Source organism: Pistacia vera, unplaced genomic scaffold, assembly GCF_008641045.1.
Source record: "Pistacia vera cultivar Batoury unplaced genomic scaffold, PisVer_v2 Contig283, whole genome shotgun sequence".
NCBI classification, from domain to species: domain Eukaryota; kingdom Viridiplantae; phylum Streptophyta; class Magnoliopsida; order Sapindales; family Anacardiaceae; genus Pistacia; species Pistacia vera.
The window spans coordinates 443,521-468,638 of NW_022196094.1; the positions used below are offsets into that span (position 1 = coordinate 443,521).

At 39.0% G+C, this 25,118-nt stretch overlaps 3 protein-coding genes across 4 annotated transcripts; all 3 read right to left on the bottom strand.

The window, feature by feature from the left end:
- Positions 1–650: 650 nt before the first annotated feature.
- On the bottom strand, positions 651–3,662 carry LOC116134180 (BAHD acyltransferase DCR-like). Its single transcript, XM_031419863.1, has 2 exons — positions 3,117–3,662; positions 651–1,718 (listed from the first exon to the last, which is right to left on the bottom strand). The coding sequence occupies exons 1-2, from the start codon at positions 3,573–3,575 to the stop codon at positions 840–842; spliced, it is 1,338 nt and encodes a 445-aa protein (XP_031275723.1). The 5' UTR covers positions 3,576–3,662; the 3' UTR covers positions 651–839.
- Positions 3,663–9,692: 6,030 nt separating this feature from the next.
- On the bottom strand, positions 9,693–10,444 carry LOC116134186 (sec-independent protein translocase protein TATB, chloroplastic-like). 2 transcript variants are annotated; one of them, XM_031419866.1, is made up of 3 exons: positions 10,171–10,444; positions 9,941–10,062; positions 9,693–9,831 (listed from the first exon to the last, which is right to left on the bottom strand). In XM_031419866.1, exons 1-3 carry the CDS (start codon positions 10,367–10,369, stop codon positions 9,820–9,822), a joined length of 333 nt encoding a protein of 110 aa, XP_031275726.1. In that variant the 5' UTR covers positions 10,370–10,444; the 3' UTR covers positions 9,693–9,819. The 2 variants fall into 2 exon arrangements, with proteins under 2 accessions (XP_031275726.1, XP_031275724.1); XM_031419864.1 differs by having other exon boundaries at positions 9,699–9,817.
- Positions 10,445–16,701: 6,257 nt separating this feature from the next.
- LOC116134178 (microfibrillar-associated protein 1-like) lies at positions 16,702–19,295 on the bottom strand. The gene is made up of 2 exons (XM_031419861.1): positions 17,987–19,295; positions 16,702–17,084 (listed from the first exon to the last, which is right to left on the bottom strand). The coding sequence occupies exons 1-2, from the start codon at positions 19,171–19,173 to the stop codon at positions 16,967–16,969; spliced, it is 1,305 nt and encodes a 434-aa protein (XP_031275721.1). The 5' UTR covers positions 19,174–19,295; the 3' UTR covers positions 16,702–16,966.
- Between the last annotated feature and the right edge of the window lie 5,823 nt (positions 19,296–25,118).

Sequence of the window (25,118 nt, forward strand, 5' to 3'; positions counted from 1 at the left end):
AGGCAGATGTAAATAATGAATGGTCACCACGACGGCTGTTGATGTATACGGTGGTGGTAGCATATAATTCATGTGAAACATATTCCACCCAGCTGCACATCTGCACATGTTAATTTATAACATTATATAAAAAGACCAACAAGAAATTCAATAGAGTATATGTTCTTGCTACTTACAAATATATGCAAGTAATAATAATGGCTTGATGATGCCATCAAATCACTACCGGAAAATATGTATCCTCTGATGCATCTTCCCGATACGAGAAGTTGATGTCGAAGTTCTTAGACTATGCCAATGCGCAGTCGTGTGGGCGAAAAAAGGACCTAAAATGCGTTGGTGTATGGATGTATTCTTCGACGCTAACTTCAGCATCGGGAAACCACCTGAAATTAGCCGTCCCCATGAACATGACCAATGCAAAATTACGGCACCCACATGTCCCCAAAATTTCGACGCCCACGATCTCCTTAATATCATTCACTTGCTCATCCTTAATATACGAATATCATGATCATGATGTTAGCATATAAGAAAATAGCTTTGTAATATAAAACGAAAAAAAAAAAATTGAAATATTGATAAGAGTACTACTCTATTTAATTTTTTTGGGTTGATAAATCATATTAATATTATTATTATGAAGCCAACACAACAAAACATTCATCCATGAAACTTAGCTCAAAAGAGACAATCAGACTCCAATCATAACCAAACCCTAGACGTAAAAAATGGCAAAAGTCATTGCAAAAGCAACGTAGCTTAATTAAACAAACAACAAATAAACTTAGACTGGGTATCTCAATTCTCATGCAAATTGAAATATTGTCTAAACGTTATTAAACCTCCATGAGAAACTCCTTATCCTTCTCGAGCCTCTCCAGAGCACCGGTTTCCAACGTAATCTCCACATCGATGCTTCTCCCTCCACTCTTCCCCTGGTACAAATACACCATCCCATCAAACCTGTTATTCGATCCACTCCTCACACTCTCTGGTTTCCCCCACCCAAAATCCACATCGTAAACCTTAAACCTCGGAGAGCTCCCCATCGCCACGCAGTTCACTCCAGCATCCTTGAACTGAAAGATCTTTGGTGCTCTCTCCCACTCTTTGTTACGTTCATCAATAGCCTTCGCATTATGCATTTCTATAGCCTTTTGTATCATACCTGCACCGAATTCCGGAGGATTCCCGGATAATAATCCTGCGGCCGTGACGGTGAATATTGCCTGGATTAGGTTTCCGAAGTAACTCTCGGGCATTGGTGGGTCCACACGTTTCCGGCAATCAGCAAACACTGTGAAGACTGTGTAGTCTTCTGGTTTCAGGTTACGTGCTTGGGTGACGTGGCGCCAGATATGCACAGAGAGTGATTGAAATGTTGAGAATGGTTTTGAGCCGTCCGATGGAGGGTTAGAGTTGACTTTTGATTTGATTTTGTCAATGGCTTCCTCTGAGAATTTGAATAGTCTCTCTCTGAGCTGTGGGTCCACCTTGGCCTCACCGTCAGCATTTGGGTTAGGGGGAAGTGTGAGGTCCAGCTTCACGCGCGTGTCGCGAGTTTTCGTACGCTCCAGAAAGGGTGGGACTGAAATTGAGGGAGAGCCACTGCATATCTGGGCCCATGAGCTCATGAAATGCCACGTGGAAGTGCCATCGAGGATCGCGTGATTGAAGGCGCATCCAATTGCAAGTCCATCCTTAAGTTTAGTTAGCTGTGGGGTCATGATAAAGATAAAAAGTTAGTGGCCACAGGATAAACGTAGATCAACATCAGACGGCTCACATGATTGAAAACTAACGAGTTAAAGCATTAAAAGGAAAATGATAGCGAGGCTTTTATAGGATCCAAATCCAATGGTTTAAACTTTAAATCAGCAATAAATGGGGTGAAATCATAATGGACCAGCCTAGGGGTGGGCGGGTCCCCAAAATCAAAGGAACCGAAACTATACAGTATTGGCTCCAATTTATTGGAATCGAAATCTACCCTGTTATGGCCGATTCTGGGATGGAACCAAAACCAACACCCGAGCACTCGTCGGTTCTAATTTTACCTTAAAATTTTGTCCACCCCTAGACCAACCCATTGTGGGTCACCAATTCAGAGCCAGGCTATACTGATCGTCGGGATAATAACAATTTTATCCCCAACATCTAGTCTATGTAATTTAAGTCTTAACAAAAATTTCAGTAACATTTTGGTTAACTGTTTATAAATTTTAGGAATGAAATTGTTATTTTCCTGCTATATTGGTCCGCATGTAATTGTCGCTAACTACTTTCTTCGTATTAAAGATGTGGGTTGAAGTTGGAAGCTGATGCCTTTACAAATTATACTTCTCCTACTCTATAGTTCTATAACTATTCACTACCCATAACTATAAGTTTCTGATGCATTACTTAAATATAAATTAAAATATACTCATATAATACGTTCTTTGCATAACATGAATCTTAAAAAAAAAAATTGGTAGAACAGACATACTCGTAAACCACCACTAGGTGGCCCAATTATAAAAGAGCAAGGGGATCCAACATAAGTTCCTGAATTTGCGTTTTCCCAAATACTAATAACGGTGGTTATTAAAGGGATTTACTCGATCGTTCGTTTCAGGGTCTTGAGGATTAGTTAAGATGCACGTAAGTTAACCGGGACACTTCCAATCGAAAAAAAAAAAAAAAATACACACATACTCGTACCTAATCTATAAATTTGTCTTTTATATATTTTTATTTAATTTGGACCAACCATGTATGCCTTTGCTACTAGGAAGATGGACCTTATTTGGATTTCAATTTCGAAGTGTAGGACATAATTATCATACACAAAATTTGACTACATTTGTCAGAATCAGTGTTGTGAACAGTCGCATGGTGGCCAATTGGTTAACATAACAGGTGTTTCATCTTACCAAGAAGCTCATTTATCACAGACAGAAATAGTGTACCAACTTAATTGACAGCAAGAGTCTTAAATGAGATGAAAGATCTCTGTAATCAGTGATTGGTTATTATAATCTTAATTTGTTTAAGAAATGAAATTCATTGATTAACTAAAACGTGAAACTAAACAACATTTATGTATAAAGAAAAGATTTTTTTTAGTTTACCTGAATTGCCAATGGAGGCCTGTGAAGACCCTCCAAGTTCAAGATATTGTTGTAAGGAATCAAGTCCTTCAAACTGTTGGTGCCCTCCTCCACCGTCAGATCATCCACTCCGATCTCTTCAGCCACCGCTTCACTCACCTCAACGCCCTCCATTTCATCGTCATACTCCACCCTAAAAACTCCCTCTTCATCTTTTCCAAGTTTCCCAGCCAGCTGATAAAACTCTTCCAAAACAACCTTCAACCCATCCTTGAGTTTCTCAACCATGGCGTCGAACTTTTCGTTACCGTTATAAAGAAGCAGCTTCTGGTTGTAGTAAAAAGCTAGATATGGAAGATCGAAGGTAATCAATTGGCATTCTCTTCTTCCTATTATCTTGCCAGGCTTGACGTGGGTTTTGCCGGTGACTTTCACCGTCACTGTGTCTTGTGATTTCTTCTCCACTTCTTGGGTTGCCATTGTGACGGAGTTAAGGAGTAGTGTTGTTGAGAGAAAGAAGATGAAACAGAAGAGCTTTGTGGGTTTGGTTGGATATGAAAAGAGTTATGATGTAGTAATGATAAAATATGGAATGCTGAAGATATTTACGCTGGAATCAAGCAATGGTTGATTTACAATTATTTGATTGATCATTGTAATATTTTGTTTATTACATTTCCTTTACTGTATTATTTCATTGCCTTTATTATATTCAAAGCCATTGTATAAATTGGCTCATGTACTTGTTACAATACACAATATACTATTACAATTCTCTCTTGCTTATATTCTTCGGTCGTCAATTCTGCCCTTTTATCAAACTCTTTTTGTAGGCATTCTTTGACAGTCTTCTGTCCTTTTTGCCACCTTCAATCTCTAACTCTGACAAGTAAAGATACTTATAAAAGAGTTTTTGAATTGAATGTGGTTGAGAGGGTGCATTAATGGAGTTCATGAAAGCAGTTGTGATCATTTAATATGTCTGCTTCACTATGTTGGTGGTGAGGCCGTGAGGGTAGAAACTTTTGAGTCAAGCTCTGCCGCTCTGCGAGTCTGCGTCAAACCAAAACTAATTATATATATATATATATATAAACTATATATATTATTTTCAAATAATACCAGTAAATATTTAAGATAATAAACCTATCAAACCTCATATAATTGGAGAAATTTAATTTAACATGCAAACTATGGAGAGTTTTTTACGCCCCCTAAATTTGATAAAGTAGCAATATCATCCCCAATATTAACAATGATAATTTTAGGTAATCTAGGGGTGTTAAGAATATCCCTGCAAACTACAGTGTTGTATTTGTTTTGCATAAGGACAATAGGGTAGACCAAATCCAAGCTAGCTTCCACAAATATTCATGTCAAAGAATTCGCATGCTTCAATCAAAAGATGTTATAGTTTTAAGGGTATATATATATATATATAGTTCCGATCGACCTTGGCGGGGTTGGAACTGGTGTGTGCGTGATTACAGATAACCATCAATGAATGAATAATGGATGCAGTAAAGTAAATAGCAAAAAAGATTTTAAAGTAGTTCGGCAAGATGAACTCTTGAGCCTACGCCCACTGTTCTTTGTATTTGCTGTGAGAGTTTACAATAGTAATTCTAGGAATATTTTTCAACCTCTTTCTCATTATTTAAGGGGGTTTATATACAAAGTTTGTACAAAGGAAATAGCAAAAATAAAGGGATTACAATTAAAATGAAATGCAATTCCGATATTCTTACGATTGGGCATTGTGATTGTGCAAAGATTGTTGTCAATCTGATCATTCTCGAGATATCTAGGATCTGAAGGTATTTGGGAATTGGTTGAACGATCACTCGGATTGTTCGTGACTAGCTTCTACTAGGTCGAGCTATAGCTCGACAAGCTTATGCTGGGTCAGACAATCGGTGGAGTCAAGTTGGTTTTGGGTCGAACCATATCCTCACGATGCTCCGAGCTTGGTGCAAAAATCACACAAAACATCTACCCCTTAGTGTTCGATGCCCGTTTCGAGCTTTGAAGACTATCAATCGATTTGATATCAAGCTCGGCATCATCAGTAGGTCTTCGAACATAGGTTCGGTCGAGCTCTAAGTGCCTAATCGACGTACTTCACACTTGGATCTTCTCTCTCTTGTGATTTCTACAAAACTTGGAATATGAATGGTTAGGACTATTATGTAAACTCCATGCGGTCATGTCACATTAAATGTGGCAATCTTTGGCAGTCACATTTCGTCGCGCGTGGGTGACTACAACTGTCCATGTGCAGAGTTGAGGTGACGTGTGGCAATGGTTATGATCATTACAACACTCTGATGGTTCATCGCCCCTCACTGATAGTTGACATGTGGCCACATCCAAGGGCTAGGATTGCTTGATAAATGGAAGGTCAGGATTCACTGTAGATTGATGGCTATAATCGAACCCCGCCTTTTCGTCTCCCATGCAAGCTACTATAAAAGCAAAAGAAGTTGTCATAAACTCACTCAACCTGTGAAAATTCTTTGACATCTTTTGCTTATTCTATTGCTGCTTCATCACAATCATAGTGCTCTTTCCAGCAAGTTCTTCCTATTCTCTTATTCCGATAAGGCTTCTTTCCCTCTTTTTAGTTGCTTAATTTCTCTATTTTTGTGGCTAAGGGTGGCCATTATTGTGGCCACATTGAACCTTTTAGGGGTTTACTAGGGTTTTTAAGCGTGTTCTCCTTCTTCTAGCACTACTTGTCGGTGTTGCAGTTCTTCTTCCTCATCCTTTTGTCTCATCCAATTCTACATCTCCACTAAAATTTCCCTCATGGAGTTAACACTTTCAGTGAGCCTAGTTATGTCTCTCTCTACATTGTCAACTCTCCCCTCCATCCTAGTGTTAACCATGCCCTAGTGAGCTTAAGCTCTGATACCAGTTGATGAGTACGTTTGATCTTGTCACTCTCAACACAGAATAAAAGCAATACAGTAGCCGCAATTCCAATAGTACACAATGTTTCCAGCCACAAATAACAAGAAGTAATAATCCAACCAATCAAATAATGGAAGAAAAAGACAACTTGCATTAATATACTCATAAAAAGTATTCAGTACAAAAAGAATAATGCAGAAATAAGAAAGAGCCGACTAGACTTCGAGGGCCAGTACCTCCCAAACCCCTTTTTCCCAAATATTTAGAATACCCCCATACACACATGTCCTACCCTTTTATTCACAATTCCTAACAACTACCCAGGCCACTTGTCAAGCCACCCATTCTTCATGTTGATTCCTCAAATCCCCACAATCTCCCAGGCCACCTATTAGACCACCTGTCCTTCATATTAATTCCTGGTCACTTGTCTTGCAGCTTGTTGTCCTTCATGTTGATCAAAGTGGCCCCATTGGTGAAGAATGCGGTAAAACCCAGAGTGACCCCCATTGTGAAGAATGAAATTCTTGGAGAAAAAGCTTCACTTGAGAGCAGGATCGTGGAAGGATATTCTATCATCATAAAATAATTGGTTCCCCACCAATCGGAAGTGCGAATGACTATGGGGTTAATGATCAATTCTTGACAAAATTTTGAAGTTTACAACTTTCTGAACAGCTTCCCACTCTTATCGATTTCCAAAGTAACAAAGGGGAATTAATTATACTCAATAAGGCCCTCGTCTGGATAGAGCATCAGAACTTTATTTCAGGCTTGACTTGTAGTGAATTTGAAATCCAACCCAAGAGCTTTGATAATCCATTTTTGTTGTTGTTCTCCTTGCGGCCTCTGATCATTGAGGTAATGAAGGCTCGTCTGATCGGTCCGAATAAGAAATGTCACCCAAACAGCAATGTTTCCATTTATGAACTGCCCAAAACATTGCATAAGCTCCTTTTCATAAACTGACTTCAATATAAACTGGGAGATAAACCGACTAATGAATGCCAAAGGTTGGCCCTTGCATTAAAAACAGCCCAAACCATGGTCCAAGCATCGCTCCAATGATAAAGTCTCTGAGAAGTCTGGCATCGTAGGGACGGGAAAGGAAGTCATGAGTTGCTTGAGGTGCTCAAAGGCTGACTATACTAATTCAGTCCAGTGGAATGCGTTCTGCGGAGGAGATTAGTTAGTGGTCTTGCTCTTGCCCCGTAATTTCACAAATTTTTGGTAATCGCCTGTCAATCCAAAAAACCCCTATAATGTCTTGATGTCTTTCAAAACCAGCCATGCTTGGACACACTCTATTTTGGCAGGATCAACAACAACCCCCTGAGCCGAAATTAATGTTCGAGCTACTCAAGTTGTGATTATGCAAACTTGCATTTTCTTATTAACAACCTGGATGCTGCTCAAAACTGAAAGGTGTATCCAATGATCAAATGAGCCCTAAGCTTGTGTGTAAACGAGGATATCGTCGAAAAAAGACAAATGAACTGCCGTAAGTGAGGTTTAAAAATGTCGCTCATGAGGCTTAAAAGGTTGTGGAGCGTTTGAGAGGCCAAATGGCATAACTAGGAATTCGCAGTGCCCCTCGTGTGTCCTGAATGTTGTTGATAAGTGTCGCCTTCCCTTACTTTGATTTGGTGTACCTGGGTTTAAGACAAGTTTGGAGAAGATTGTGGCCCCCCTAAGCATCGAACAGTTCGTCGACAGTGGAATGGGAACCTGTCAAGAGTAGTAATCTTGTTCAGGGTTTATAGTTGACAAGAAACTGCCATCCCCCATCTTCTTTCCATACAATAACATCAGGCTTGAGAAATGGCTTTTTACTAGGCTTGATGATGCTAATACCAACATTTCCTTGATATGCATTCAATCTCATTTTTTGATAGTAAGGATATCGATACGGCGAATGTTGGGTGGTCTATTGCCAGGTTCCAATCTGATGGCATGGTCATGGATACTCTCTGGTGGAAGTCTAGGGGTGGCTTCAAACAAGGATCATGACGTTTGTAACAGTTCCAGGACCCTTAAATCCTCCACTTCTTTATATCTAACTATGAGTGCAGGCTGTTGAATTGGATCCAATACCCTATGGCGTCGAGTGTGTAGTGGTGAGAAGTCCCTTGAGGACACCATTGTCTTGCTGAAAGATGGATCTCCCTTAGAGTGATCACTTTATATGTTAGGCTGAATTTCATACCAATGTCATCCAATTAATCATAGTCTCCTAAGGTTTCTAACCAAGCCACGCCTAAAATATATCAGCTTCACTTATCTCAAAGGAAAGAAATTTTGGACCACGGTGATGCCTTGCAAATTCAGCTCAACTCCTTTACATTCCACAAACACCTAACATGGTAACCATCGCTACTCAACTCCAAAGGGCTGTGGTAATTACCGGAATTTTTAACTCCTCTATCATGCTAGTGGATGAAATTATGAGAGGCTCATTGTCATCAAGAACTAAACTTCCTTCCCAACATTTCCCTTAAACTTCAAGGTTTTCGGGCCGTCAAGTCCACAATGAATTGATCGAAAGCTCTGCTTCAGCGGTGCTGAATTTTCTTCATCTCTGATCCCTCATTCAGTTCTTCCTTGTATCCCCTTCATCTGGTTCTTACACCAACATAACATTAAAACTGTCTTCCCCACCTATGGCTTGTGTAAACTTGGCGTCACATCAATAACAAAGACCCCTTTCTCTTTTCTCTGAATCTTGGCTTCAAACAGCTTCTTGAAGGGGAATCTTGCCAAAATGGAGTTGACCAAGAGGTTGTTTGCAGGAGTGAACCTGAACTTGAAAACACCTCGGTAAAACTACGTCTGAAAGGAGGTGTGTTGCTGGGTTTCTTGACTGAGCATGGTGGTAGGTTGGGTCACATGCGTTTGGGTTTGGATTGATTAGTAAGGGTTTGGGTTTTTAACATCTTCAAGTATGTAGAAGTAGTGAAATGGTCTGGCCCATAAGGTGTTCCTCTCATTTTTCCCATTCAGTCCAATCCAACTCTAGCCTCATCAAAAGTTGGTCCTTTCTTCAACCCATGCTGGAGAGGGAGTTACTTAGGGGTCAGAGAATCGGGTTGGCCCAAAATATTGGGCTACTGAAGTTTAATTTCAGGTTGAGCCTATTGAGGAATGCTGCCGTGAGGACTCTCCCTCTCATACACCGTCAGCACTACCACCTCCTTAAAACTCCGGCGGTACTCTAGCACAGAGCCCACTTGCTTAGTTGACATAATCAACTCCAAGGGGTTGACTTCTTGGGCACTGCTAAACCGCTATAGAAGTGCCACCTAAACGTTGGCCATCTCGCCATCAGGTCCTCAATTCTGTCCACTTGGAACCAGCGCCAAACTTCGCCCTCCATGAGCGCGTGGCTTGGACCTTGTGTTTCTTCGGCTATTTAGTTGATAGAGAAGTATCTCTCCACCCGAAATATCTACCGTAAGGATCTTCACTAGAAAAAGTGGCAACTCTCAGCCTTCGATATCCCTATTCTTCATATTTCGTTGTCACTAACTGGTAAGCTCCATTTTGTGAAGTGGGGGGGGTGGTGGCGGTGGTTCATTTCCTAGTTGGTTTGTGCATTGTGTTGGTTCCTTATCCGATGTTCTCTTTTCCAGAACTAAAAAAAAAAAAAAAAAAAAAAAAAAAAAAAAAATTTAAAAAAAAAAAAATCCGGGCAGGTTTCACTATCATCTTTCTCAAATGAGCCTAAAGAAAACTAAAAATATAAAACCTACCTGAAGTTCTTTAATGGTAGGCTGAAATGCACGTAGAGTTTTCCCCAGATTCCGAGCAACCTTTATTTGGATAACTAAATTGAGATTAGAAGAACACAACATTAAATAATAAAATTGCTATTTTAAACTTAACCACAAGTGCTACTACCCAACATAACCAGAGCCTCGGGAGCTCCAACTCACCTCAGCTAGACCTTTGGGACCAAAAACCAACAAAGCTACTACCCCAATAACCAGAGCCTCGGGAGCTCCAACTCCAAACAAAGAAGCATGAACGCCTCTTCCTTTAAACATTCTATTCCTCTCTGCATCCCCAAATTTACATTAAAGGAAAAGAAAAAAAAATAGAAGAGCAAAGAAACACAGAGGTAAATAAAAAAGACAAACCCATAAGGGCGGATGAGAAGAAGTACCTAACTTCACTGTCTTTGGTGAGAGTGAGATACCCAGATGCTTAAGGCCACTCCATGGCGAAAATGGAGTGAAACCCAGGTGCAGAGGCCACTTGGAAAGATGAAATTGAGTGGGTTTGGGGCATGAAGCTAAAGAAGAAAGTGAATAAATACAAGGTTTTGAGAGTGTGGAACAGTGAATTGAAACGGGTGCAGACATAATCGTGTATGTGGTCAGCTGAAGCTTAGTTTAGTTTCAGAATCTGTGAGGAAACAAATCTTGATGGCTGAAATATCTCACTCTCACTGTTGAAAAATGTTTACCAGGTTTTGTCTTGTCATTTCAACTTCAGATTTTCTTCTGGGCCATATTTTGGGCCCAGTAGCCCACCATCTTCGTAGAAGCCCATACAGTGTTTTTTGGCTAAATGCCTCAACTTCCTTAAAACATTATTAAGAATTTCTGTTTTGGTAAACGGACAGTTATTAAGCTTATCATATCTTATCAGGTTTTATTTCACTTCATAATAATTGACACGTGGGAAATTAAATTTAAAATTGGTTATGAAAAAAATTTGATGAAGTATAACATCACTACAACACTTTTCATTGAAATGCATGTATGATCATGATCAAGTTCATAATGAAACATTGTCCCTTCCATCCAAAGCAAAATGTGAAAAATGAAGATTAAGTCCATGATGTGCATGCCATGCATGCATCCATGTCAATGTGACCTGACATCACTTTGCTTGAGAAAGCCTATCCCAAGCAAATTAATCCTTCCGTGTCTTTAAGATTTATTTATATTTTTCAATTATTCTTTAAAACACGTTTATAAAAATATTTTCTAATAGGATATATAGAGACTCTTAGGGTATTATTCAATAGGTTCTGAGTTCGAGTATCTCTGTTCTTGTCACTCTCAAGTTGCGTACTATTTCACCATCAAAGAACTTCGGAAGAGGCAACACCAAGATGGGGTGGGAAGAGACTTTTTTCAGTTGTGATACGTGAAAAACATCATGAATTCTGGCTGTAGGTGGAAGCTTCAATCTATAAGCTACTGACCCAATCTTTTCAATAACTTCATAGGGACCGTAAAACCGAGGGCTAAGCTTTTCATCAGCCCTCCATGCTAAAGACTTTAGCCTGTATGGTCGCAACCTCAAATAAACTGAATCCCGGTCTCCAATAGGAGTTTTCGGCGTTTACCATCTGCGTACATTTTCATTGCATTTTGAGCCCTTTTCAGATTACCCTTTAACTCTTCCAATATCAAGTTTCATTCAGATAGGAGTTCATCCATGGCGTCCACTACTGAGCTATATTCAGAATACTTGAGTAGGGTAAATGGATCCCTGCCGTATAGTGCCTTGAATGGAGTCATCCCCGTTGATCTATTGTAGGTGGTGTTGACCCAATACTCAGCCCAAGCAAGCCACCAAGGCCATTGTTTGGACTGATCACTCACGAAGCACCTTAAGTACGTCTCGAGACATCGATTGGCGACCTTAGTTCGGCTGTCGATTGAGGATGGTAAGTTGTGCTCATGTGGAGCTTGGTACCCAACAATTTAAATAATTCTCCCCAAAACCCGCTCATAAATAGGTTGTCCCGATCAGATACAATGGTTCAGGGAAATCCATGTAGTTTAACTACCTCGGTGAGAAAAAGGGCAGCCACCTCTTTGGCTAAAAAAGGATGGCATAGAACAATGAAGTGACTGTACTTGGTAAGACGATCTATCACCACTAGGATGGTGTCGACTCGATAGGCCCTTGGGAGACCCACTATGAAGTCCATGAAGACATCCTCCTATACTTGAGAGGGAATAGGTAGCGGTTGTAGCAATCCCGCATGCTTGAGACAATCATTCTTGTTCTGTTGGCAGATAGGACAATCCTAGACAAATAGTTGAATATCTCTCTTCATTCTCTTCCAACAGACTACTTGAGGCAGCCTCTTATAAGTGCGATAAAACCCAAAGTGGCCCCCATTGGTGAAGAATGCGGTAAAACCCAGAGTGACCCCCCATTGGTGAAGAATGAAATTCTTGGAGAAAAAGCTTCACTTGAGAGCAGGATCGTGGAAGGACTATTCTATCATCATAAAATAATTGGTTCCCCACCAATCGGAAGTGCGAATGACTCATGGGGTTAATGATCAATTCTTGACAAATCTTTTGAAGTTTTACATCTTTCTGAACAGCTTCTTCCCACTCTTATCGATTTCCAAAGTAACAAAGGGAGATTACATTATACTCAATAAGGCCCTCTCGTCTGGATAGAGCATCAGCAACTTTATTTTCAAGGCTTGACTTGTAGTGAATCTTGAAATCCAAACCCAAGAGCTTGATAATCCATTTTTGTTGTTGTTCTCCTTGCGGCCTCTGATCATTGAGGTAATGAAGGCTCGTCTGATCGGTCCGAATAATGAAATGTCACCCAAACAAGCAATGTTTCCATTTATGAACTGCCAAAACTATTGCCATAAGCTCCTTTTCATAAACTGACTTCAATATAAACTTGGGAGATAATCCTTGACTAATGAATGCCAAAGGTTGGCCTTCTTGCATTAAAACAGCCCCCAAACCATGGTCCAAAGCATCGCTCTCAATGATAAAAGTCTCTGAGAAGTCTGGCATCGTGAGGACGGGAAAGGAAGTCATGAGTTGCTTGAGGTGCTCAAAGGCTGACTATACTAATTCAGTCCAGTGGAATGCGTTCTTGCGGAGGAGATTAGTTAGTGGTCTTGCTCTTGCCCCGTAACTTTTCACAAATTTTTGGTAATCGCCTGTCAATCCTAAAAACCCCTATAATGTCTTGATGTCTTTCAAAACCAGCCATGCTTGGACACACTCTATTTTGGCAGGATCAACAACAACCCCCTGAGCCGAAATTAAATGTTCGAGCTACTCAAGTTGTGATTATGCAAACTTGCATTTCTTCTTATTAACAACCTGCTGATGCTGCTCTAAAATCTGAAAGGTAGTATCCAAATGATCAAATGAGCCCATAAGCTTGTGTTGTAAACGAGGATATCGTCGAAAAAGACTAAAATGAACTGCCGTAAGTGAGGTTTAAAAATGTCGCTCATGAGGGCTTAAAAGGTTGATGGAGCGTTTGAGAGGCCAAATGGCATAACTAGGAATTCGCAGTGCCCTTCGTGTGTCCTGAATGTTGTTTGATAAGTGTCGCCTTCCCTTACTTTGATTTGGTGGTACCTGGGTTTAAGATCAAGTTTGGAGAAGATTGTGGCCCCCCTAATGCATCGAACAGTTCGTCGACAGTTGGAATTGGGAACCTGTCAAGAGTAGTAATCTTGTTCAGGGTTTATAGTTGACACAGAACTGCCATCCCCCATCTTTCTTTCATACCAATAACATCAGGCTTGAGAAATGGCTTTTACTAGGCTTGATGATGCTTAATACCAACATTTCCTTGATATGCATTCAATCTCATTTTTTTGATAGTAAGGATATCGATACGGCCGAATGTTGGGTGGTCTATTGCCAGGTTCCAATCTGATGGCATGGTCATGGATACTCTCTGGTGGAAGTCTAGGGGTGGCTTCAAACAAGGACTCATGACGTTGTAACAGTTCCAGGACCCTTAAATCCTCCACTTCTTTATTATCTAACTATGAGTGCAGGCTGTTGAATTGGATCCAATACCCTATGCCGTCCGATTGTAGTGTTTTGAGAAGTCCCTTGAGTGACACCATTGTCTTGCTGAAAGATGGATCTCCCTTAAGAGTGATCACTTTATATGTTAGGCTGAATTTCATAACCAATGTCATCCAATTAATCATAGTCTCCCCTAAGGTTTCTAACCAAGCCACGCCTAAAATAATATCAGCTTCACTTATCTCAAAAGGAAAGAAATTTTGGACCACGGTGATGCCTTGCAAATTCAGCTCAACTCCTTTACATTCTCCACAACACCTAACATGGTAACCATCGCCTACTCTAACTCCAAAGGGCTTTGTGGTAATTACCGGAATTTTTAACTCCTCTATCACTTGCTAGTGGATGAAATTATGAGAGGCTCCATTGTCATCAAGAACTATAACTTCCTTTCCCCCAACATTTCCCTTTAACTTCAAGGTTTTCGGCCCGTCAAGTCCCACAATTGAATTGATCGAAAGCTCTGCTTCATGCGGTGCTGAATTTTCTTCATTCTCTGATCCCTCATTCAGTTCTTCCTTGTCATCCCCTTCATCTGGTTCTTCCACCAACATAACATTAAACTGTCTCTCCCCACACCTATGACCTTGTGTAAACTTGGCGTCACATCAATAACAAAGACCCCTTTCTCTCTTCCTCTGAATCTTGGCTTCAAACAGCTTCTTGAAGGGGAAATCTTGCCAAAATGGAGTTGACCAAGAGTTGTTTGCAGGAGTGAACCTTGAACTTGAAACACCCTCGGTAAAACTACGTCTGAAAGGAGGTGGTGTTGCTGGGTTTCTTTGACTGAGCATGGTGGTAGGTTGGGTCACATGCGTTTGGGTTTGGATTTGATTAGTAAGGGTTTGGGTTTTATTACATTCTTCAAGTATGTAAGAAGTAGTGAAATGGTCTGGCCCACTAAGGTTTCCTCTCATTTTTCCCATTCAGTCCAATCCAACTCTAGCCTCATCCAAAAGTTGGTTCCTTTCTTCAACCCATTGGGCTAGGAGAGTTACTTAGGGGTCAGAGAATCGGGTTGGCCCAAAATATTGGGCTACTGAAGTTTAATTTCAGGTTTGAGCCTATTGAGGAATGCTGCCGTGAGGACTTCCTCCCTCTCATACACCGTCAGCACTACCACCTCCTTAAAACTCCGGCGGTACTCTAGCACCGAGCCCACTTGCTTAGTTGACATAATCAACTCCAAGGGGTTGACTTCTTGGGCACTGCTAAACCGCTATAGAAGTGCCACCTTAAACGTTGGCCATCTCGCCATCAGCGTCCTCAATTCTGTCCATTGGAACCAGCGCCAAACTTCGCCCTCCATGCATAGCGTCGTGGCTTGGACCTTGTGTTCTTCGGCTATTTAGTTGATAGAGAAGTATCTCTCCACCCGAAATATCTACCCGTAAGGATCTTCACTAGAAAAAAGTGGCAACTCCAGCCTTCGATCTCCCTATTCTCTCATATTTCGTCTGTCACCTAACTGGTAAGCTCCATTTTGGTAGAGTGGGGGGGTGGTGGCGGTGGTTCATTTCCTAGTTGGTTTGTGCCATTGTGTTGGTTCCTTATCCCCGAGTGTTCTTCTTCTTCCAGCACTACTTGTCGGTGTTGCAGTTCTTCTTCCTCATCCTTTCGTCTTATCCAATTCTGCATCTCCACTAAAATTTCCCTCATGGAGTTAACACTTTCAGCAAGCCTAGGTATGTCTCTCTCTACATTGTCAACTCTCGCCTCCATCCTAGTGTTAACCATGCCCTAGTAAGCTTAAGCTCTGATACCAATTGATGAGTACCTCTGATCTTGTCACTCTCAACACAGAATAAAAGCAATAAAGCAGCCGCAATTCCAATAGTACACAATGTTTCCAGCCATAAATAACAAGAAGTAATAATCCAACCAATCAAATAACAGAAGAAAAAGACAACTTGGATTAATATACTCATAAAAAGTATTCAGTACAAAAAGAATAATGCAGAAATAAGAAAGAGCCGACTAGACTTCGAGGGCCAGTACCTTCCAAACCCCTTTTTCCCAAATATTCAGAATACCCCCATACACACGTCCTACCCTTTTATTCACAATTCCTAACAACTACCCAGGCCAGTTGTCAAGCCACCCATTCTTCATGTTGATTCCTCAAATCCCCAAAATCTCCCAGGCCACCTATTAGACCACCTGTCCTTCATATTGATTCCTGGTCACTTGTCTTGCAGCTTGTTGTCCTTCATGTTGATTATTGGGCATCTGTCCTACAACTTGATTCTCTTGCTGCCCTTCATGTTGATTATTAGCCATCTGTTCCACAGCTTGATTCCCTTGTTGTCCTTCATGTTGATCCTTGGTCACCTATCCCAATACTTGATTCCCTTCTTTGCCCCTTTTAGCCTTGTGTTTATACCCCTTGGTGATTGCAGGTCCATCACCCCCTTGGTGATTGCAGGTCTATCACCCCCTTCGATTGCTAATAGGGGTAGCCACTAAAACTCTTATCCGACCGATAATTCCAAGATTCGGAAGGACTAGTTAAAGTGCATGTAAGTCGACCCAGACACCCCCGGTCATATGTATATAGATGTAATTTTAACCAAAAATTTTCTAGTGAAATAAATGTATACACATTTGTCAATCACAATGTGTATGCAAATCACATATATTGTATGTCATCTCCATGTGTATTCATTTGTTTAATGCTTATTACAGCATTTTTGGGAGACTTTTGGCAATTTATTGAAGTAATTTCTTCCTTGCTACATAGATATTGTTGCCTATATTCCTCTCATAACGTCAATTGCTGATCCATAAACTAAGCTTAATTTAACCATGATAATAAATTTGCTATAGCACAGGTATTCACCATGACAACAAAGAAGAGGTGGAGATTGAATTAAATAAGATCGATCTACTTTTGAGTTGAATTAACAAAAAAACAGATAACAGACTTCCATGACTGGTAAGAAAATGTTGCCAATGGAAATTAACAATTTTACAGCTTTCTTCACTATGGATTAAGTTTCTTCTTGGCACATAAATTTCGTATGTACTTTAGCCATAACTGAAAGGGCAAAGATGTGGTCACAAACATGTATCAACTACAGTTTCCTCTAGTTCAATGTCAAATAAAAACTGATTTCTCTGGGCATAAACTTACGATCGGGACTCCCAATCTTTCAACTTCTTGCTTCCCTTGGGTTTTGCAATTGGCGCATTCATTCCTGCCATTTTTGCATTGTAATTGGCACGAAGAGGATCATTATATGTCCACCTGCACAGCAACCAGACAATAGAGTAAAGAATTGTTAGAGAACCAAATTTCATAACATAAACAAAATATCAAGATACCACTAAGTTTCCAATTTTTTCTATTTTTTTGTCGGTGCAAAACATCGAATAATTTAAGCCAGAAGGGTGACACATCTGGAGACAAACATAAATCAATTATTTCTATAGATCATCTCTACCACATCCACTATAGTTACAATTTAAGTTTACAGAATATTTTTGCCCCTTAAAAAAAACTCATATTGTCCAGTTGGATCTAGATCATCACCTATTTTCGCTGAACATTCAACATTAGTTTCCTTTAGAAAGAAAAAACCAATATCTGAGTAGAAATATCTCTTAAGAAACAGCACAACTGAATTCAAAAATCATCTGGAACCCCAAGTGACTAAACTGTCATCTCTATTTCAAATTTCTTCTTCTCTCGCTCTCTAAGTTTCTATTATCACTCATTCAAGCAAAATATTATAGTTCAAAAATAATATTTTCATAAAAACTCCAACAAAGATTTCTTCAACAAAAATTAATAACAAAATTATAAATAAAGGATATTACAGTTTTAAGATTAAAACTAATATGCATTTCAAGTATGTTAGCTAAACTCATGTTCATGGACATATAAACAAAAATGAACAGTATCAGCATAATACTTGTATATTTATTATTGTGCTTTTTAGTGATTAGAAAATGTTTTCGCCAACTTCCTAATTAAACTCATAGGAAGTAACACTCCAGGTTTCTTTACATGCAGCAGCAAAATCTAAAAGAAAAGGCTAATTTAATCAAGTATGCAGCAATCAGAAATTGGAAAGGTGGATGGTTCGTGAACAGCAACTTGGAATAAATATATAAAAGTAGATAATCAAAAGGGAGAATTAAACTCACGGATTGTTCCAATCAGTTGTATCCTCGTTGACAAGATGGGTCCATTTGGTTCTACCACTACGACCGAAGTGCTTGACCTGCATGACCTTTGGTAATATGGTCTTGTCCATCTTATCTTCTCCAGTTGGGGAAGAGAAATCACGTTGGAAAATCTGATCTGATCCAGCAGTAGCAGCAAAGTCATCTGCATCTGATTGGAAGAAGGCACCCTTGTGGAAATATTTCTGCATAAACCTCCACTTCTGCTTCGGTGGTGGACCAGCTTTTGGATTCCTTCTCTCCCACTCTCTTCTCTCTTCTTCTGTCATGTTTCTTACCTTTTCGATCTCTTCCTTCTCCTTCACCATTGCCTCCCTAGCCTCCCTATCCCTCTTGATCCTTTCTATCTCTCTTGCTTTCCAAGCCTCATACTCCTCCGCCTCATTAAGCTCATCATCAGTATCCACATCGGCAATATTAGCCTCCAATTCCAAATTCTTCTGAATTTCTTCATCCTTTCGAACCTCCTCAACAAGTATTTGTTTTGTCTCAACCCTTCTCTCTTCCAATTTCCTCTTTGCTAACTCCTCAATGGCTTGCTCTTCAGCCTCAATCCGCTCACGCTCCACTATGGTATCTCTCTCCTGCTTTGGTACAAACACAGGCTTCAACATAGTCATACCGGTATGATCTTCTTCTGAGTCAGTCTCATACTCAGATTCCTCTTCCTCCTCTTCTTCTACTGCCTCCTCCTCTTCTTCTGGAAGTAGAGCTGCTTCTTCTTGCTCCCTTTGAAGTAACTTCTCTCTGATCCTTCTCCTTCTCTCCTCCAATGCATCTTCATCCTCTTCCTCCAAATCCAATCCTTCTTGCCTCTTGTTTTCCTCTTCCTCAGTCGATACAATCTCAGCTTGCCGAATGCGCCTATGATCAGCTCTAATCTCATCACGATTATCTATCCTACTCTCAGCCATACGACGTAGCCTAGGATCATCCTTCTTGGCCACATCTGAATCTTCTTGACTAGGGAAAGCTTTTTCAAGGGCAGCAGCCCTTGCCATCCTAATATCATTATCTTCATCAATATCATCTGCCCACTCAGGAGCTTTACCAGGCCAATACCTTTTAACCTTTGTTTGCCCAATCTTCCCTCTAAGCTTATCCCTAATGGCAATTATAGTATCACTAACACCTGCCGTCACCGACATTGTTGTAAGCAGTAAGAGCTCAGAATGTAAAAAGGCCTCAAGAAACACCCTGCTCTTCCTTTCAAATCCTTCTGGGACAATACTTATTATGGGCAACTTGATATTTTATCAGTTTATCTACAGAACCCTGAAACCAAATAAACCAAATACTTCTCAACAAACTGGACAATAATAGCCCAAAACAAATAACAAACATTTTTATAGATCCATTAAGTGGACATATTAGTGCATGAAAAAGGTCATTTAGTAGCATGACTATGTTGAAATCAGCAACAGCAGCACCAAAAACAACTAAATAAACAGCCATATATCACATTGCATAAATGATTATAAAATGAGTAAAACAAAAACTTGATATACAAATATTTAACCCATAATACATATGATTTCAACCAGAAATAAGGTTATATAACTTGTTTATTTTTTTTCAAAAAGTACATGATCAAAATCAGCATCACCTTTTTGTCAATTTTCTCAACAAAAAGACGTAGGATTAAAAGGGGTAAAAGAATCCAGAATTCATATATGCAACCCTTGCTTACACAAAGAAAGATATATAATTAAAAAAATTAAGCTAAAATTAAGACAGAACAAACCAGAAGGAAAACATTGCAAAGTTCATTGCACTACTAACAAGAACAAGCATAACAACAGTGGAATTATGGGGTGCATAGCCTTCTCCCTTCAAAATTGGGTGCAGTAAAAAAAGGTCTATTTCTGTTCTTTCGGATTGTGAAAACATAAATGGTGACCGAGCATGTATTGTCTGCTTTATGAGAGAAAAAAATTTCATAATTCTTAACCGCACGCCACCTTAGTTTTTTAAAAGCTCCTCATAAATTCGAGAAGAGGAGAAAACATATCCAGTTTAAACTAGGGGCGAACACAAATGGAATTCACATAAATATGCACATCTAAAAATTTTGGACAATGTTATCCAGTTTAAACTAGGGGCAAACACAAATGGAATTCACATAAATATGCACACCTAAAGATTTTGGACAATGTTAAGATTAACATATAATCTAAAACACAAATTCTGATACCAAAAAAATTACAAATACAAAACAAACCCTACTGTTGAAACTCAAAAACAGTTCACAATCGAAACTACCCGTTATTCAAAATCATTAAATAAAAAAAAAAAATTGATTGATTTCTAATCAAGTTCTCATAATAAATCTCACAGAAAAGGAAATAAACCGACTCAATTAAGTGAATATATATGAAAATTATGTTAGGAATCTAAGAGAAAATGAATGAATGGAAATGGTTTTAGGGTTATCTTGGCTAGGGTTTTGCGCGGGATGATTTGTTGAACAAATGGAAAGAGTTTTATTAGTTCGTAGGCGTGATTTGATTCATCGTACATGAGTAACAATCTGACGATCAAGATATGTCGTGTGTTTATCCATGTGGTTGGATCTAACGGGGTTTTGGTTGGCAAGATGAAATGATTACTGCCGTTTGATTTCAGTTTGGGCAGAGATTAATCATGATCATCCAGCCCATTAATCCTTCTCTCAAATTTTTGGGAGAAATTTTTAAACCCCCCGAGATTTTCTCAAACTTAACTGCCTCAGATATGGGTAATAACACAGAACCCCCTATTGTTAAGATACTTTCATAAGTTTTATCAGAGTCATAGTTAATTACTTTAATGCCCCTACCTTGGGTCACATGCTATGCTCGGTGGAATCACATGTGATGTGAAGAGATGAAAAGTTTAAGCCCTTGTTTATTACACTATTCTGGATTATTATTCTATTATCCTATTTGGATTAAAAAATATGATATGTGTTTGTTTACGTATTGGCACTGTTTTAAAACCTAGCCTTTCCCAGTCGGTTTAACCGGGACCCGGAAGCTTCGCTGAGCTGGGTTTAAAATTTTCATATTCAACCAAAACCCTAGAATTTGGGATGATGATCGGCGAACAATTGAAGGCCGAGATGTTGGGGCTTTTGAAGAGAAAGTGTTGGTGAGTTCAATAGTGGTGATGAGGTTGATTTCTGGTGAGTGAATCGACAAAAAATAAAAATAAAAAACTGGTGGCAACAACAACTGGCTTTTGCCGGCAATTGACTAGGGGCGAACACAAATGGAATCCACATAAATATGCACATCTAAAAATTTTGGACAATGTTATATATCCAGTTTAAACTAGGGGCGAACACAAATGGAATTCACATAAATATGCACACCTAAATATTTTGGACAATGTTAAGATTAACATATGATCTAAAACACAAATCCTGATACCAAACAAATTACAAATACAAAACAACCCTACTGTTGAAACTCAAAAACAGTTCACAATCGAAACTACCCGTTATTCAAAATCATTAAATAAAAAAAAATTGATTTATTTCTAATCAAGCTCTCATAATAAATCTCATAGAAAAGGAAATAAACCGACTCAATTAAGCGAATATATATGAAAATTATGTTAGGGATCTTAGAGAAAATGAAATGAATGGAAAAGGTTTTAGGGTTACATTGGCTAGGGTTTTGCGCGGGATGATTTGTTGAAGAAATGGAAAAGAGTTTTATTAGTTCACAAGCGTGATTTGATTCATCGTACATGAGTGACAATTTGACGATCAAGATATGTCGTGTGTTTATCCATGTGGCTGGATCTGACGGGGTTTTGGTTGGCAAGATGAAATGATTACCGCCGTTTGAATTCAGTTTGGGCAGAGATTAATCATGATCATCCGGCCCATTAATCCTTCTCTCGAATTTTTGGGAGAATTTTTTTAACCCCCCGAGATTTTGTCAAACTTAACTGCCTCAGATATGGGTAATAACACAGAACCCCCTATTGTTAAGATACTTTCATAAGTTTTATCAGAGTCATAGTTAATTACTTTAATGCCCCTACCTTGGGTCATATGCTATGCTCGGTGCAATCACATGTGATGTGAAGAGATGAAAAGTTTAAGCCCTTGTTTATTACACTATTCTGGATTATTATTCTATTATCCTATTTGGATTAAAAAATATGATATGTGTTTGTTTACTTATTGGCACTGTTTTAAAACCTAGCCTGGCCCAGTCGGTTTAACCCGGACTCGAAAGCTTTGCTGAGCCGGGTTTAGAATTTTCATATTCAACCAAAACCCTAGAATTTAAGATGATGATCAGCGAACAATTGAAGGTCGAGATGTTGGGGCTTTTGATCCACTACAAGAATTTAGGCTTCTTACAATAAAATAATTTGTCACTATAAATATCAAAATTGTGACCATTTCGCTAATGTGAGAAATTGTATTGGTCACTAGGTTGGTCACATTAAGCTCATACTCTTAAGTATATGGTGACAAAAAAGCGTTTTGTCACCATAGCTTAATTATTTATTGTGATGATAATAATTTGTCACTTTAAACTAATTTATTGTGATAAATTATTTGTAACAAAAGAAGGTAATTTTTATCTATATAAGTAATATTTTGTCATAATTGATTTACATTTAAAGACCAAATAATAAGATTTATGGTGAGAAAATAATGGCTTCGTTTGTTTCAGTTTTGGGAATACTACTTTTAGTATTCCCAAAAAAGTTAAACAGTAAAATACCCAAAAACTCAGATTTTTGGGAATACTACTCCCAATATTATTCAACTTTTTTTAAACCCCTTAAATTTGATAATTTAATTAAATACCCCTAAATATTTTTTTAAAAATTACAAAAATACCCCAGTAATCCATGTTTACCAAATTCCGGCCATCATTGCCGGAAAATGGCCGGAATCTGTTAGGATGGCACACTACCGGCTGAATCTAGCCGGTAGTGAGCCGATCTAGCCTTTTTCGGCCAGATCCATGGTGGATCTGGCCGGAAAAGGCCAGATCTTTGGCCGTAAAAGTCGGTAACGACGGCCAACAAACGGTCGTCGTTGACCATCAACGACGACCGTTTGTTGGCCATCGTTGACGAGCAAAAACGGCCAGACCTGGCCTTTGTCGGCCATATCGGCGCACGACCGGCAAGATCTAGCCGGTCATGCATCGATACGGTGACTTCGGCCACCCTCCGGCGGTTGTGGCCGGCTGTCCATATTTGACGGTTGGTTGGGGGTGTTTTTGTTAACTTTTAATGTTTTATTATAGGGGTGTTTTTATAAATAAATAAACATAGAGGGTATTTTATTAATTTATAATTCTTACATCGTAATACCCGCCCAATTCAACTTTTTTTTAACTTTTTTCAAAAAACTTTTCCCAAAAACTCAAAATTTTGAACCAAACGGAGCCAATATATTATGATAAAATTGATTTTGTCAAAATTGTAAATAGTGACTAAATTATTTTCTCATAATTTTAACGGTGACAAAAATTTATGCGTCAATGACTTTACTGTGACAACATTTTTTTTATCACATGTTTGTTTATATGACAATATTATTTGTCAAAAATTATAGTAACTGAAATAATGTTGTACAAAATTTAATAGCATGATAAATAATTTTTTAGAGCTCAAAATGCATTTTCAAACCACTTATTACATAAATTGGGAGAATTCAACATCAAATAATATGAGGCTGAATGCAATGCATTATATAAATTAACACATTCAACTTTAAAGCTTACAAAACAGTAAATGGAGGTTTCAACAAAGGCATTAGGTTTAAATCTAATATTAATAATTCAACAAAGGCATCTCTTATAAATTTACACATTCTCCACTAATATGGAGATAAAAATGAACACAAGTCAGCATATCCTCTATGAAGAAAACAATATCCTCAACCATAGTTCAGACAAACATGAAGAAAGTAAGATTAAGATGGTCATGTTTCTGCATCATAGACTTCATCACCTGCACAAAAAACAGTAATCAAGAAAAATATAGCATTAAACATAAAATGAATTTAGTAATTGGTGCAATGTGATGTACCTCGAGAGCCATTCATTGTGGGCTACCCTTCAAAGATAGCTCCTATGTATATGATAAATCCAATAAGCTAAATACAAAAAAGACCTCCATATAGATGATAGTAAGCAATATAAATTCAACCAATGGATCATACATCAGCAGGGACTCCACAGAGCATGAGAGCAATCAAAACAAGATCAAAGAATGTGTAACCAAGCAACATATCCAGTGCCTTTGTTTCCACCAAAACAAAAACTTAGAGAAAAGCAAACCTGCAAAAGAAAACAATTCATCATTTATCTCAGAATACGCACTAGCAATTAGCAAGTAAACAGAGATGTAGAATACAGCAACGAAAACTTATTAATATTTTAATAAAAGAAATTTCATTCAATGAACTTCCTTAAAATCATTCCACACCACTGACGTCGATCAACCTTACCATCTGGACCAACCTTGACAGTGTAAATCCATCGACAACCAACAGTCGAATGGCCCGGAGGTAAGGAAACTAACTCCCAAGTATGATTATGATGCAAAGCAGACATTTCTTCAATCGTTGCCTGACGCCACCCGAGGTGAGAAAGTGCCTCATGAATATTGCAAGGAACAGAAACAGAAGAAAGGGTGGAGACAAAGGCATAATATGAAGGATATAAACGATGATAACTCAAAAAATTGTAGATGGGATGAGGGTTGCGTGTAGACCGTATACCTTTACGAATAGCAATGGGAAACTGATCAGCTGGAGACAAGACCGTGGCATTGGAGGAATCGGGCACAGGACCTGCAGTAACAGGGATCTCAGGAACGGCAGCGGGAACATCAGGATCACCTGTAAAAGGAACAAGACTATTGTCGACAGGAAGAGTGGTATTAGTAGTAGACTGAGGTATCGAAACAGACGAATGTGAGAAAGCAACGTATGGAATTGGTAGAACATCCACTACCGGATCAGACTCCACTGGAGGATGAGGAAAAAATGGAGAAGACTCAAAGAACGTAACATCAGCAGAGATGAAGTAGCGATGTGTGGCGGGAGAATAACACTTGTAGCCCTTCTGAA

Excerpts from the sequence above, each read along its gene's own strand:
- LOC116134180 (XM_031419863.1), bottom strand. The coding sequence starts at position 3,575 with ATGGCAACCCAAGAAGTGGAGAAGAAATCACAAGACACAGTGACGGTG. Across the intron at positions 1,719-3,116 it reads GGCCTCCATTGGCAATTCAG|CTAACTAAACTTAAGGATGG; the intron begins GTAAACTAAAAA and ends ATGACCCCACAG.
- LOC116134186 (XM_031419864.1), bottom strand. The coding sequence starts at position 10,369 with ATGTCTGCACCCGTTTCAATTCACTGTTCCACACTCTCAAAACCTTGT. Across the intron at positions 10,063-10,170 it reads ACCAAAGACAGTGAAGTTAG|AGAGGAATAGAATGTTTAAA; the intron begins GTACTTCTTCTC and ends TTGGGGATGCAG. Across the intron at positions 9,818-9,940 it reads GTCCCAAAGGTCTAGCTGAG|GTTGCTCGGAATCTGGGGAA; the intron begins GTGAGTTGGAGC and ends ATCCAAATAAAG.
- LOC116134178 (XM_031419861.1), bottom strand. The coding sequence starts at position 19,173 with ATGTCGGTGACGGCAGGTGTTAGTGATACTATAATTGCCATTAGGGAT. Across the intron at positions 17,085-17,986 it reads ACAACTGATTGGAACAATCC|GTGGACATATAATGATCCTC; the intron begins GTGAGTTTAATT and ends GTTGCTGTGCAG.